General features: G+C 45.8%; 1 protein-coding gene across 1 annotated transcript in view; it reads left to right on the forward strand.

Annotated features, from left to right (window-relative positions):
* Positions 1-15,683, forward strand: part of LOC121865232 (titin homolog) — a 106,422-nt gene that overhangs the window by 54,476 nt on the left and 36,263 nt on the right. Inside the window, exons 3-7 of the mRNA XM_042364587.1 lie at positions 1,152-4,862; positions 5,812-5,919; positions 6,494-6,541; positions 9,513-9,625; positions 10,951-11,008. Coding sequence (XP_042220521.1) covers positions 1,152-4,862; positions 5,812-5,919; positions 6,494-6,541; positions 9,513-9,625; positions 10,951-11,001 — 4,031 coding nt within the window. The 3' untranslated portion in view covers positions 11,002-11,008. The remainder of the gene's footprint in view (positions 1-1,151; positions 4,863-5,811; positions 5,920-6,493; positions 6,542-9,512; positions 9,626-10,950; positions 11,009-15,683) is intronic.

Below are 15,683 nucleotides of genomic sequence, written 5' to 3' on the forward strand. Positions count from 1 at the left end.
ATCAGCTGATAAACATAAGATAAAACATCAGCTGACATAAATACCTATAAAAGCTTAATAACTAAGGAATAATTGAAGCGGCGAAGTTAAAACCGTGGGGAACATATACCAGGGTGTGGGTGGGAAGGCCAGTCACCCATGCTCTTGTCTAAGGATGCCCACTGTCCCGCCCACTCTCTCACCCACTCTCTGGAGGACTTGTTCCCGCCCTCCTACTCCCCGACGGCAGATACGGACGCCCATAAAGAACCCACACACCTCCTCCTCCTCCCGCCTAGTCTCAGAAAGCACCCACCGACTATCTCCCTCATGTAAACACCCCCCCACGTCAGTATACAATCATATCCCTCCACTCCCACCTACTGTATTCTCTCACTCCCGCGTAAGTCTCTCTACCTGCCGGGGATTATCCGTCCTTGTGTTCAGGTACAAATAAATGGACTTTGTAATTGAAGTTTGTAAACACCCGTGGGCGTTAATGGGTTATATAATATAAGGCTTCTGTATAGGAGGACATAATATACTAATTAACCTAGTATATAAATTATCTTTTTATGTATATAGGCTCTGTGTAGTGAAACCCTCCATATAACGGACTTCTCTTTCCGTATAATCCGTTAACGTGGAGGTTTCACATTAAACGGTTCCTGTTGTGTTTTAAAGTGACAGTCAAGGTAGCATTCGGGAGATGAGGGATAGTTTGAGGTGTGTTAGGAGAGTCAGGCTAGGCCCTCCTTGTTGGATAGTAAGGATAGCTTAGTAGACAGACAGATAAGAGACCCAGACAGAGAGATAAGGATATAGACAGACACATATAAGATGGACAAACAGACAGAGAGACGTAAGATGATAGACAGATAAGAAAATAGAGACAGACAAACAGATAAGAAGATGGACAGAGATACAGACAGACATAAGACAGATAAGATAGAGGTACAGACAGTCACCAGACAGACAAATAAGAAGGTAGACAGGTACAGACAGTTAAGATAGACAAAGACAACAGACAGACATAAGATAGACAGATAGATAAGATAAGCAGAGACTCCGACAGACAGACATAAGATAAACAGAGCCAGACGGACAGATAAGATAGACAGAGACTCCGACAGATAGTGTTAACTGTGTCTCACTAGTGATACATGTTGCAGGAGGCGGCAACTACGGATCGCGGTACACGGGTGACAGCAAGACGTCGGCCGTGGCGTCTCTCTCCTCCAAGTTCGGTGATACGAAGCCTTCATCCCCCAGCCCTCGGGTCAGGCCCACCTCCCTCGCCACCACCACCAACAACAACGCTGCCATCAACGCCACCACCGCCCCCGCCACCGCCTCCTCCACCGCCTCCCTCAGTAACACCCTCTCTCCCTCTACCACTCTTTCCGGCAGTAGACTCTCCAGGGACTCCTCCCGCACTGAGAGCGGCGGCAGATCCCCCGGGGGAGCGGCCTACACCTCGCGTCTCACCAGTGGTACAAACTTCGATCGATCAGGCTATACCTCGGATGCGAAGTCGGGCTATGGATCTGATCTCAACAGATCCGGGTACGGGTCCGGATATGGTTCTGGGTCTGGCAACTATACGAGTCGATATAGTTATAGCCGTAGCAACAGCTATATGAAGGACACCGAGCCCACTAGTAAAGGCAGCTACAAGCCGACCTACAGCAGAGAGAACAGCTACCTGGGCAGCGACACAGGAAGCGGGTCTGGTTGGCGGAGTCGTGTGTACGGTAGTGATGCTGACGCCTCCACCACCAGGACCCGCGGCAGCCTCAACAACTCGTCTGAACAGATCCCCAAGTCCAGTGCCAAACAGGAGGCGGAGGCGGTCAAACCAGCCTTCAAAGACGCTATTGATAAACTGACCAAAGCTTCCCAAGACGAGAAGAAAGACGGCAAGAATATTGAAGTTTTGTCTCCGAATGCGATAAGAGTGTTACCTGTCTTCAGTCCAGATGACCTTAACTTGAAGAATAAGGCTCCGGCTGACTTCAGTTCCGCGGCTGAGAGCTCAGATGATGAAGACCAAAAGAAGACAGACAGTCGAGAGACAACGAAGACACAAGGCCCCGTAACTTCTACTTCGACAACTGCCGCCGCTTCCACCTCGAGCACGACAACATCAAGACCTCTCCGGCACCTCGCGGCCGTACCTTCCCTGCCCACAAAGCCGACGAATACAGTAAGTAGCGGTTTAGCCACACCTCCATCATTCAAACTCTCCTCAAGATACGCCACATCTACAACGGAGAGTCTCCCTGTCTCTACCACACCCTCAAAATGGCTGAGAGACAAGGAGGAAGATACAACCACCACACGCACTAGGGGGAACCTCAGTGTTGGTGATAAAAGTCCCAAATCTACGTCACCACTACCACCTCGCTCACCAGTTCTCAGCCCCAACAAGACCACTTCCATATCACCAACTGTTGAGAAGAAGAGCGAGATGGGGATTGCCAACAAGGACTGTAGGAAGTCCGTCTTGAACATGGACATCAGCCCCAATGACTCTGATGCAATGAGAAAGCAACAAGAAGAGAAGAGAGAGGAACTGAGGAGACTGAGAAGACAAAGAGGAAATGATGATGATAAAGGAAGTCAGAGGCCGCCGACGGGAAGCATCAGGACCAGACCAGGACCCAAGGTTGAGGAGGCTGGTCGACAGCGATCAAGAGGGTCAGGATCAGACCTGTCTAAGACGTCGTCACAGACAAAGGTTGTGGAGGAGGAGGAGGAGGAATCAAGTAGTGAGGAGGAAGACAAACAAGACAAGCCTCCAGTAGCACCAGTGGAGAAGACATCGTCCAAGACGAAAGTGGTAGAGAGAAAACATTCCAAAGGGAAGGCAGACGCGATGCGGCGCAGTGGATCCATGCGTCGCTTCCGCCAGTCCTCCCAGACTAGCAAAACCTCCACGTCTGATTCATCCACGTCATCCAGTGATGAAGAAATTCCTGTCGTCACTGTCGTGCTCAAGTGCAGAAGACGACAGCTGTCACGAGATGATGCTCTCGGCTCATCTGGGGATAACCAGAGTCGGCCGTCATCCCGCACATCCCCGCGGGTCGTCAAGAGAGGCTCCTCGGATAACATGGTAGACGGTAATCGCTCACGCAACAATTCTTCGTCCAATCTAGCAGGACGAAGGTCACGAAACAGCTCTCAGGTCATGGTGGAATCTGGCTCTCGTAATAGCTCGTCCTCAAACTTGGCCAGGTCCCGCTCGGGGAACAACTCCCGCTCTAGCATCGGTGAGGTTGAGAAGTCGAAAAGCAACTCACGATCCAGCATCCTCGGGGACAAGAAGCTGTCACTTGGTCCGGACATTGACATTGGTGAGAACAGACGTGGCTCCTCCAGCAAGATCCAGGTGTCCAGAAACAAGAGTAACCATAGCAGTAGTAATCTTTCCAAGACCAAGTCTGGTGACAGGCTGAGACAGTCTGGCAGCAATATACACAGAACCAAAGATAAAAAGACAGCTGAAAAATCCAGCTCCAGTGACTCTGAGTCTTCAGACACTTCCGACGACTCGAGTGAGAGCGCTGGTGAAGAGGGACAGTTCTTCTCTCTCACCAAGTCACGGTCAATGAAGAAGTCCAGATCTTCTTTAAAGTTCCCAGTAAGTGTTAGTGATGATAAGCCGAGGCTAGAAGAGCTTGGGGCCAGGACCAGCCCAGACGGGAAAGAGCATGTCTCCAGGACCAACTCTGATGCCAACATAAGGGTCACCTCACCATACGATAATGTAGAAGACAAAAATGAAGATGACGAAGACTTGCAGCCATTCTACTGGCCAGTTGACAGCTCTGCCTCGAAAGATGACCTCACAGTACTGTACAAAAAGTCCGAAAAGTTTGCAGCATCCAATAAATCCGTTTCAGAGATGGGCACTTTTGAGTGGTCCACTGACAGTCCACCACCTAACAGAGCCCATCTGCTCAACAGGTACGAGGATAACGACGCCACACACACCAGTGTCAGCAGAAGCAGCTCCAAGGGCAACATAAACAAGAGTAATTCACTTGAATGGCCTTCAGGCAGCCCAGAACTCTCGAACAAGAAAATGGATGAAACTGTAGCCTCTGTAAGTGACGAGGGCGCCTTCGAGTGGCCTTCTGGCAGCCCAGAGTTACACCTCGCGAAGAAAGCAGCTAAGGAAGAATTTGAAGGTTTCACTTGGCCCTCAGGAAGTCCCGAGTTACACCTCCACAGAAAAGCGCTCGAGGCAGAAAAGGAAGACGATCAAGATGAAGGAAATGCGTTCTTGTGGCCAGAAGGAAGCCCAGAGACGCCGAGACGAACAGTAGATCGGAACGCCTACGAGAGCGAGACAGAGACGGAACTACTGTGGTCAGATGAGAACGGTGACGCCTCCAGGTCACAGATGCCTCAAGTGGCCGAAGAAACGGAGGAGGAAGAGTACAACTTCGAGTGGCCGAGTAGTCCCGAGCTCTCCCGTAAGAAACCTGCCACCTACGGCTACTCGGACGCTTACGATACCCAGGCCGAGACAGAGGAGGGTTTCGACTGGCCCAGCAGCCCTGATATGCCGAGGATGAAGAATCCCAAGTTCATCAGCTTCACCGAGGACATTGACACCCTGTTGAGTAACGGCGTCGAAGACAACTTTGACGAGATGGAAAAGCTGATGGGGTACTCGCCGCCTCCTGTGAACGAAGTGGAAACTGAGGAGGAGAGAAAAACAGTCGGCGAGGACGTTAAGGAAAAGGGAAGTGAGAAGGAAGAGAAAGAGGTGGTTGAAGAGGAAGTAGAAGAAAATGCCCAACAAGAACCAGAGGAGGAGAAGAAAGAATCCCTGAAAATTCGAGCCAGAAGGAACTTGTCTCTCTTCATTGGTGAGTCACTTTGTTTCTTCTCCTGTAATAACCTGAGATGACATTTAATGCTGACTGAACTGACCTGGTATATGTCATTAAAACATACGGTACAGTAAGATAGACGAGAATTAACTGTGACACGTTTTAAAATTATGTCAAATTCTGCCATTATCATACACTATACATCATACACAACAGTCATACGCAACACACTATACATACCACACAACACACTATACATACTACACAACACACTATACATACTACACAACACACTATACATACTACACAACACACTATACATACTACACAACACACTATACATACTACACAACACACTATACTTACCACACAACACACTATACATACCACACAACACACAATGGACGTAACACACATTATTCATACTGGGATTGGTGCATGTCAAATGTCAATTATTACACGCACACACACACACACACACACCTTTCCATGTTTATTTTTGACTTGTCAGGACTTAAATTGGTGAAATGTTAATAATAGTTTAAAGTAAAATGCTATAGATAGATAGATGGATAGATTAATTAATGGTGTCATAATTACTGGACAGAAGATAGTAAATTCTCCCTTATTTAATCTAACCTAACCTAACGTAACCTTTCCAACCCAAACTTAACCGGACTTAAGCTCATCTAAACTAACTTTATTATAACTAACCTAACTTAACCTAACCACACTGAGTCAGGAACATAGGCCAGGGTGTTAATGCAGTCTCTTAATTATGTTGGTATTGTCCTTTAATTAGTTAAAAGAAAGCGTGTCAAACAGGTAAGCTAGAGTCATGATGTAATTATGACACCATTTTAGAGATTAGAATAGTAATATTTCAGCTAAATTCAGTCAGTCACTCATAGGTGTCCATTTTTTACCTTAAGATAATAATTGAACTTGGGAACCTTTAAGAATCCCGTCTCGTTCCGTGTTACAGGAAAACTGACCAACATCGACGATATCCTAGGCACGGTACTCCAGCCTCTCACCTCCCCGGCTCCCGCCACCACCAGGCAGACGTCTGTGCCCAAATCAGAGGAAGATGGTGAGTTTGGGCTGACATTATTATTATCTGTTTTTTGAGGGGTTTATGCTTCCAAGAATTTGTAATGGATGTGTGTGTGTGTGTTGTACAATATAGTAGAAGATATACTCTCACTTGATACAACTCTCAATAACATATAAAAGTCTGTCTGTTGAAACACTTCCCAAGAAAGATTTCAACAATTTTGACTTCGATAATTCCGGGCAAAATTTTAAGAGGTTTATTTGTCATATTTACAATGGTTTGTTTTATATTAGAAGTTATAGCAAAGTTACAAACGTTTTATTCAGCTGTTTTATAATTGTAATGAGAGTTAAGGGATAATAACAACTGGTTCATATTATTAATACATTTCGGTTGATGTCTTTTAATATTTTTAATGATGGATAATGTAAAATGATTTGTTGTTTATTTTAGAGAAGTTTCATATATAAACCAGTTATTTTGAAGAGTTTGTTTATTGCATGTATTGTATATTATTGCCTATGTAAGGTAGCGCCTCACTTCAGTAGAGAGTGAGAGACAGGAAGTAAGGTGTTGTATACGAGTAATGTTGGTTTAATTGTGGTAATAGGTCGCTCTCGCCGGAAAGTTGTGGTTGTTCCCGCCAAGGAAAAGTTGCGTAAGTAGAGCGTCGCTCCTGTGCTGCCTCCTGCCTGCGTGGGTCGGGAGTCTTGCCTCTTGTTTACAGTCATGAGCTGAAACCACACACACTACTGTACAGACTTTCTTAACTTTCAGTGACATTTTTTTTATGGTGTACAGTCAGTGTCTTAATGTATGTGACATGTTCCTGAAAATCTGTACGTAAACAGGATGTACAGTCACTCAAAAAACTATCTACTTAGGGGGGTCGATGAATTTCAGAATGAACATTGCGACTCCTGTTGTCTCGGTAGGGTTGTCAAAGTACTTCGTCCGTTGTGTCATATTTTTCAACATAATTTTGTATAGATAATTTTTTGAGTGACTATTCGTTAACTGAATGTACGTTAAGTGGACACTGACTGTACATGGAACATTCAGTGCTGTGTTGAGGTGCCAGAGATGTGCATTTATAATTAAAGTTGATAATAGTGATAATTTGTAGACATGTTAGACCGCAGTGTAGGGGCCACTGGAGAGGCGTCTAGTGTACAGTATTAACGAAATGTATCTTAGTCTATAGTTACTTCATGGAGACTATCAATAATATCACCGTAAAAAAAGAGAGAATTAAATTGACCTTTAAGAAATTATATATAAATTCATGTTATTTAAGAATCTTTATTTTGTTATCACTATAGTCACGGTATCACCTTTTATGGTTTACAAAACGAGAATTATATTTGTTTAAAATTTAGGGGAAAAGTGAGTCATTATGTTGACTAAATTATTGAGGATAACTTTATGGTTGTCAGCTCTGGTGCCTCGTATGATTGTACAGTACAGTAGTTGTTAATGATAACCAAGAAAATTACATCAACAATGAACGTAACAAACATGGCCGACTCCCAACCCTCGTAGTATGGGTTTTGACGACAAACTTACGCTATACAAACCCAGTTATCATCTTCACAGCTAAAATAATACTCTCGGCCAAGTTTTGCCGTAATGGTCGCTAATATATGACTACAGCAGCCAGAGACGTGAGGCTACGACCGGTAACGGCAGAGTTACTACTGTACATCCGCTGTTATGACTAAACAGTTTTTTGAGGCGATTTACTTTGATTATTTGTATACTTCTAATATTACCACCTACACTTATGTCTGATATTTTGTGTAGCGAAGAGGTGTGGTCGCCTTAAAGCTCTTACTCTGACGACAGTTCCAATGGCTTCATCTTACACCAATAGAAATCCTTAAATTTTAGAATATCATCATTATCTACCAATGGCAAAGGTTGTGAATCTTGACGTCAATTATAGCTAATAAGACTAATACTTCAGCTGTGGTATGACGTCATCATCAGCCAGTAACAAAGCTCATACTAATTGTCATATTTACCATGAGAGTCATCTGGTGACCACTCATTATCCAGAATAAACCATAATAACCATATGATTGGTCCCTCGTAAGTGAAGCCTTAAGAATGTATCTGACTTGTTGATTCGAGCAGTCAGCGAAAATTATACTAATTCTAGCTTATTTTTCGTTTAAGCTTCACTCAACTGTCAGGAGTATTATCTTACCTTACGAGGACTATTTACGATACGAACCTTTATGAATCGTAGTTAAGGCGGCTCGTATCTTCAGCTACACCAAATACAGTACATGTTATAACGTGTAGGTCTTCAAGGTGTTCACGCCGAGGTTAATGTTACTGATAAACCTCGTCACGCTCTCTCTCTCTCTCTCTCTGAGGGTTGAGAACTGAATTATTGTTGAAAAATCTAACCTCACCCCACCCCACCCCACCCCACCCCCTCATCTCACCGGACCCAACCTCACTCAACTTACCCCACCCCACTCCGCCTCACGTCACCTCACCTCACCCACTCCACCCCACCCCTCCCCACCCCACCCCACTCCCACCCCACCCCCACCCCACCCCACCCTCCACCCCCACCCCACCCCAAGCGAGAGACAATGTGACGAGGCGTGTGGTTATTAGCCCTTGTATTGTTGTTTAATAAAACTTAATACAACTGACTAACTGATGTATAAAATGTATTAATAAATACTACTTTTAAGAGAAACAATTACGCCGATTTATTTATGTTTACTTTAGTTTTACATAAATGATTTATTATTATTATTGTTTTATGTAATTGATTTATTTTAGTTTTTCCTCAAATTCTTATTAATTGGTTTATTTTCATTATTTTTCCCTTTAAGTCTTATATAATTGGTTTATTTTTATGATTATTCTTATTCATTTTGTCGACTAAGAATTATTGTTGTGTCATCTTTATTATGTCGTCGTTTTATTAATTGTACAGGAAATTGTTAACGTTTAATTCACTTATCATTTAACCATCTTAACGTGCCAATTTTTATAGCATGTATTTTACTTAAGTTGAAATAATGTGGGTTTTTTCTCAGTGTCTTAATTTTCTTCTTTCTTCTTCGTCTTCTTCATTATCATATTTTTCTTCTTTATTTGTTGTCGTCTCCCCCCCTTCATCTCTTTCTTCAGTCGTTTCACAGCCCACTTTCTCCTGTATTTCATATTATTTGTTTGCCATTATCTGTCTGCCATTAACTGTCTGCCAATATCTAAATGCCATCATGTATCTCCCACCTACTGTCTGCCAACATCTGTCGGTCAACATCTGTCTGCCATCACCTCCCGTCCACTAGACAGTAGCCTCTCTCCACCGTCCACTAGACAGTAACAGCCTCCTCCCCACCGTCCACTAGACAGTAACAGCCTCTCCTCCATCCACAGACAGTAACAGCCTCTCCTCCACCGTCCACTGACAATACAGCCTCTCCTCCCACCGTCCACTAGACAGTAACAGCCTCTCCTCCCACCGTCCACTAAACAGTAACAGCCTCTCCTCCCACCGTCCACTAGACAGTAACAGCCTCTCCTCCACGTCCACGAGACAGTAACAGCCCCTCTCCCACCGTCCACTAGACAGTAACAGCCTCTCCTCCCACCGCCAGACTCCATCCTGGAGGAGGTGGCGGCCAGTGATGTGAAGGTACACGACGCCCAGGCCAACCGTGCCCGTATAGACGAGAACCTGGAGGTGACGACGCCCTCCCGTGGTCGTCAGGTGAGTCCCTGGCTCCTGTAGGTGTCCTCGTTACCTGTGTGTTGTCAAGGTGAGTCTTCTGTAAGTGTGTCATGTACAGGTGTGTCTCTTGTAAGTGTGTCATGTACAGGTGTGTGTTCTGTCGTGTGTCATTACAGGTTGTCTTTTGTGTTGTGACAGGTGTGTCATGTACAGGTGTTTCTCTTGTAAGTGTGTTATGTACAGGTGTGTCTCTGTAAGTGTCTGTACAGGTATGTCTTCTGAGAGTGTCAGATAAGGTGCGTCTTAGATGTGTCCGGTATGGGTGTGTGTCCTGTAAGTGTGTCAGATACAGGTGTGTGTCATGTAAAATGGTCAGGTACAGGTGTGTGTCCTGTAAGTGTCAGGTGCAGGTATGTCCTGTAAGTGTGTCAGGTACAGGTGTTTCGTGTAATAATCAGGTACAGGTATATTTCATGTACGTGTGTCAGGTACAGGTGTGTTTCCTGTATGTGTGTCAGGTCAAGTGTGTTTCCTGTACGTTTGTTAGGTTCAAGTGTGTTTCCGTACGTGTGTCATGTTCAGGTGTGTTTCCTGTATGTGTGTGGTACAGGTGTGTTTCCTGTACGTGTGTCAAGGTACAGGTGTGTTTCTGTACGTGTGTCAGGTACAGGTGTGTTTCCTATACGTGTGTCAGGTACAGGGTGTGTTTCCCTGTACGTGCTTGGGTTGGAGTGTCATGTTAATATAAATCTAACATTAAGTACTTAAAATAACAAACTACTCCCAATGATAAGAAATATATATGAAGTTTTTTATCTCAGTGGAAAGTGTAAATGTAAATTGTAAAACACCTCTGTGAAAAGACCTGTAGCGGGACATTAAGATAGAATAAAATTATAAGTAAAAGTTGCTTATATAAATTTGTAAACAGAGAGGGTGTTGTTGGCTGAGTCTCAGGTGTCACAAGGGTTAATGACACAGGAGGGAAGGTAGTGGTGCCAAAGATAGAAGGGGTAGTGGTGGTTCATAGATGGAGGGAGGTAGTGGTGTCGATGGAAGGTGGTGGTGTCATAGATGGGGGAAGGTAGTGGTGTCATAGATGGAGGTGGTAGTGGTGTCATAGATGGGAAGGTAGTGGTGTCATAGATGGGAAGGTAGTGGTGTCATAGATGGGGGGAAGATGGTGGTGTCATAGATGGAGGGAAGTAGTGGTGGCATAGATGGAGGTAGTGGTGTCATAGATGGAGGGAAGGTAGTGGTGTCATAGATGGGGGAAGGTAGTGGTGTCATAGATGGGGGGAAGGTAGTGGTGTCATAACGGTGTAAAGTGTCAGCTAACAAGAGGTGTTTGTGTCCCCCTACAGGCAGAAGCAGAAGAGGGAGGCGCTGAGGGCGGACATCATCAGCGCCGTTAAGGCAGGAGTGAGTACCCCCTCCTGTTGTGGTGGTGGTTTCTGTTAATGGCCACCAACTGTTCCTGTTGCTCTGTTTATATGTGTTTCTCTTTATATTTTGTGCAGTAATTGTGGTTTTCTCTCTATGGTATGAAGATATGAGTGTGTCTGTCTGTCGTTTTTGCCTGTTCCCATATCTTTGCTTCCTTCTGTCCTTTGTTAGTGTGTTTCATCTATTTTATTAAGGAAACACGTATACATTATGTGGACTAATGAAGATGTGCCTTAGTCCACGCCCGCAACAATGGAGGTAAGTGAGAATTATATTGTGATGTATACTATTTTCTTTTCGTCTGGATGTCCAATATGGCCGCCAAAACAATGTTGTACTTTAGTAGAGGAAAATTTTTTTGAGTAAACATCGTCGTCTTTCTTCGAATTGTTTGTTTTTAATGAGTAGTAATGACGTAAGTGATGCCTGCCAGGGTCTTTAAGCATCACTCACTAAAGGAAAACGTTCTGAATGTTTAATGAGTAAATCTTGGTTGTATTTAATTGCTTCAAACTACCATACGCACAGTTAGGACTTGACGGTCATAATAATGGGTTATGAGAGGTTAAGGGAAGCTCCTGGGTATGGTCAGGTAGTGGTGGGTATGGTCAGGTGGTGGTGGGTATGGTCAGGTGGTGGGAATTACTGGTTAATTTTATAGCACTAGTGTAGGTGTAGTATGGCGGGGTTTCTTCTTTTCTCTTAACACCTCCCCCACCACTCAGAACACCCCTCCCACCACTCAGAACATCCCTCCCCACCACTCAGAACATTCCTCCCCCACCACCAGAACATTCCTCCCCCACCACTCAGAACATTCCTCCCCACCACTCAGAACATCCCTTCCTCACCCTCAGAACATCCTCCCCCACCTCAGAACATCCTCCCCACCACTCAGAACATCCCCCCACCACTCAGAACATCCTTTCCCCACCACTCAGAACATCCCTCCCCACCACTCAGAACATTCCTCCCCCACCACTCAGAACATCCCTTCCTCACCACTCAGAACATCCCTCCCCACCACTCAGAACATCCCTCCCCACATTGACGTAAACCTACAATATTTCTAAGGCATAATTGTCTATCTCGTTCGTGACCGTTCACCTCAAACACGACTGCATACCTCTCTCTCTCCCCTCCCCCTCTCTTCCCTCTTCCTCTCTCTCTCTCTCTCTCTCTCTCTCGTCCTCTTCCTTCCCTTCACCCACACACCTTACCTCCCCCTCACCCTCAATCTCCTCCTCCACCTCCTCCTCCTCACCCCTCACCTCCTCCTCCCACCTCACCTCCTCCCTCCCACCCCTCACCTCCTCCTCCTCAACCTCACCCTCCTCCTCACCCTCAACCTCCTCACCTCCTCCTCCCCTCACCCTCACCTCCTCCTCCTCAACTTCACCTCCCTCCTCACCCTCAACCTCCTCCTCACCCCTCAACCTCCTCCTCACCTCCTCCCCTCACCCCTCAACTTCACCTCCTCCTCACCCTCCAACCTCCTCCTCACCCTCACCTCCTCCCTCACCCTCCAACCTCCCTCCCTCACCCTCAACCTCCTCCTCACCCCTCCACCCTCACCCTCAACCTCCCTCCTCACCCCTCCACCCTCCTCCTCAACCTCCTCCTCACCCTCTCCTCCTCCTCCTCCTCACCTCCCTCCCCTCCTCCCCCTCCCCACCTCCCCTCCTCCTCAACTTCACCTCCTCCTCACCCTCAACCTCCCTCACCTCCTCCTCCTCACCCCTCACCTCCTCACCCTCAACCTCCTCACCTCCTCCTCCTCACCCTCACCTCCTCCTCCTCCTTCCTCCTCCTCCTCCCCTCAACCTCCTCCTCACCCTCAACCTCCCCTCCTCCCACCTCCTCCTCACCCCTCCTTCACCTCCTCCTCACCTCAACCTCCTCCTCACCCCTCACCTCCTCCTCACCCCTCAACCTCCTCCCCTCACCCCTCACCCCTCCCCTCAACCTCCTCCTCCCCCTCACCCCTCCTCTCAACCTCCTCCTCACCCCTCCTCCCCTCACCCCTCCTCCTCCCCACCCCTCCACCTCCTCCTCACCCACCCTCACCTCAACCTCCTCCCTCCCACCCCTCACCCTCCTCTCAACCTCCTCCTCACCTCCTCCTCACCCTCAACCTCCTCCTCACCCTCACCCCTCCTCTCAACCTCCTCCTCACCCCCTCCTCCCCTTACCCTCACCTCCTCCTCCCCTCAACCTCCTCCTCACCTCCTCCTCCCCTCAACCTCCCTCCTCACCCTCACCCCTCTCCTCAACCTTCTCTCCCCTCCTCCTTACCCTCACCTCCTCCTCCCACCCCTCTCCCCTCCACCTCCCCCTCACCCTTTCCTCCCCCTCTCTTCAACACAGGTCAGGTCATATTTCAGGTACAGAACCAGAATCTCTTCTCTGTGGTGATGGGGAATGTTGAACCTGTTTCACTTGACTCTTCACACACCTGTCCCTCCACCTGAAGTTTAAACACCCTAACGCTACCTGGGGGGGGGGTTACTTTCGTTTAGTTTAGGTTAGGTTACGTTACGTTGGATTAGGTTACGTTACGTTGGTTGGTTAGGTTAGGTAAGGTTCGTTAGTTTGGGTTAGGTTAAGTTAGTTTACGTTAGGTTAGGTTAGGTTACGCTAGTTTATATTAGGTTATGTTATGTTATGTAAGGTTAGGTTAGGTTACTGTACGTTAGTTTAGGTTAGGTTACGTTTGATTAGATTAGTTAAGGTAGGTTAGGTTTGGTTATATTGTGTGAGGTTATGGTAGTTATACTAAAGTCCTCCCACAACTCGCTACACAGGGCCGGGAGAACCCTTGGGTACATTAGGTTAGCTTAGTTATATTATGTGAGGTTATGGTACATTAGTTTGGGTTAGGTTAGGTTAGGATAGTTAAGTGTCAGGGTAGATTAGGTTGGGTTAGGATAGTTAAGTGTCAGGGTAGGAGAGAAATTGTAAACAAATAGTGACCTCTCTCTCTCTCTCTCTTGTTTTTGCATGTAATATGTAGAATATAAATGAAAACAACTTGAATCTTGGAATGACTAGAAGAGAGAGAGAGTTCTTGTATACTGTATTAGGAAGTTTTGTGTGTGTGTGTGTGTGTGTGTGTGTGAATAACGTTTAGATAAATAACTGAAAGTAAATAAAATAATACAAGATAAAAGGCGGGGCAACAGTATTGTTTTCTATGGTGAGGGTCGCCTGACGTCACAAGACTATGACGCCCGTTGCTGAGTCGTCAGTAAACACACATGGTCGTCTTTATCTGAGACTGCTGCTACAATCTTGTCTGTGTGGGAACATTAAGGGTCTTCTTGCTGGTGTAATGATGGGAAACGTTTTCACTTGTGTTATGGAAGGTCGATGGTGTTTATGGGTGATGTTAGCTCGTAATGATCTTAGAAAATGTACTTTAGTTTCCCTTGGGTCGAAAATCCGTGTATAAAGTGTTACTCTAAGTGCCTGGTTTAACGTACTATTCGTTGAGTAATCGTTTAAAAGGGATTTCCTCTAGGCTAGTGAAACACTTGTTTTTAATTCGTGTAATTTACTGAGGCTGTTGTAAAACCCTTTCCCTGTGTCTTGAAGGCCCAAGTGCGCGGCGAGATGGGTGGGGTCAATGCCGGGGTGAGGGCGGGGTCAATGCCGGGGAGGGAGTGTGAGGAGGTTCAGTGTTGACTACTGGGTTGTTAGCATACAACAGTTGCCATCACAGCTCCCGTCTGGGAGGTCGCGCCAGATTTTCCAGCCAGTGTTGAGGTTTGGCGGGTCAAGTGCGCGGCCCCGTTTACGAAAATCATGGCGCATTTTTTTGTAGTTGCTGGCTGGGCTATGTTGTAGTTGATGTCGCGGGATGGATGTTGTGTGGGCGTTTGTTTTTGATATAATGGGTTTGAATGGTGATGTTGTTTACCATTATTGTGGCGACGATTACCTGCTGTGAAGATAACTTGTTATTGACACCGCCACATGACGTTATCTTCTGGCGGCATTGTCTCTATCGTTAGATATTTTTCCAGTGCTATTGTTTGTGTATTGTTCTTTAATGCAGTAATGTACTCAGCCATTTTTGTATGGTAAGAAGTATTTACCATTGACTTCAGAATATCTCATAATATCAAGTGCGCATGGCCTCAAAATGCTCACGATATTGGGTCAGGCTCATACAACTTCTTCGGACCCCCCTTTTTTATATTCCTGGATCCGCCCCTGGTAATTCATAGGAGTAAATATTAATATACATTTTAAAAATTAATTATTTGTGTTTATGTAAGTTAATCAAAGTCATCAGTGCCCCTTAATACTGTTGAAGACATCATACATCATTATATATATATATATATATACTCTCGTGTGTGTATATATATCAGTTTATAAGAAGGTCGTTCGAAGAAGGTGAAAAGCTTGATGTGAAAAGAATGTCAGATTTATGGTAATGGTTTGACCTTACGCTGCCCCCCTGCCCTTGTATCCTCCCTGACACTCTGATACTTCACTTTTTATCTCACACACACACACACACACACACACACACACACACACACACACACACACACACACAAAACCCTAAGTAGAACTTTGATCATTATATCCCCAGTATATATACCATATCATACAATACGTACTCTAAATATACTGTACACAC

The sequence above is a fragment of the Homarus americanus genome, unplaced genomic scaffold (assembly GCF_018991925.1).
Source record: "Homarus americanus isolate GMGI-L3 unplaced genomic scaffold, GMGI_Hamer_2.0 scaffold18547, whole genome shotgun sequence".
Classification (NCBI taxonomy): Eukaryota; Metazoa; Arthropoda; class Malacostraca; order Decapoda; family Nephropidae; genus Homarus; species Homarus americanus.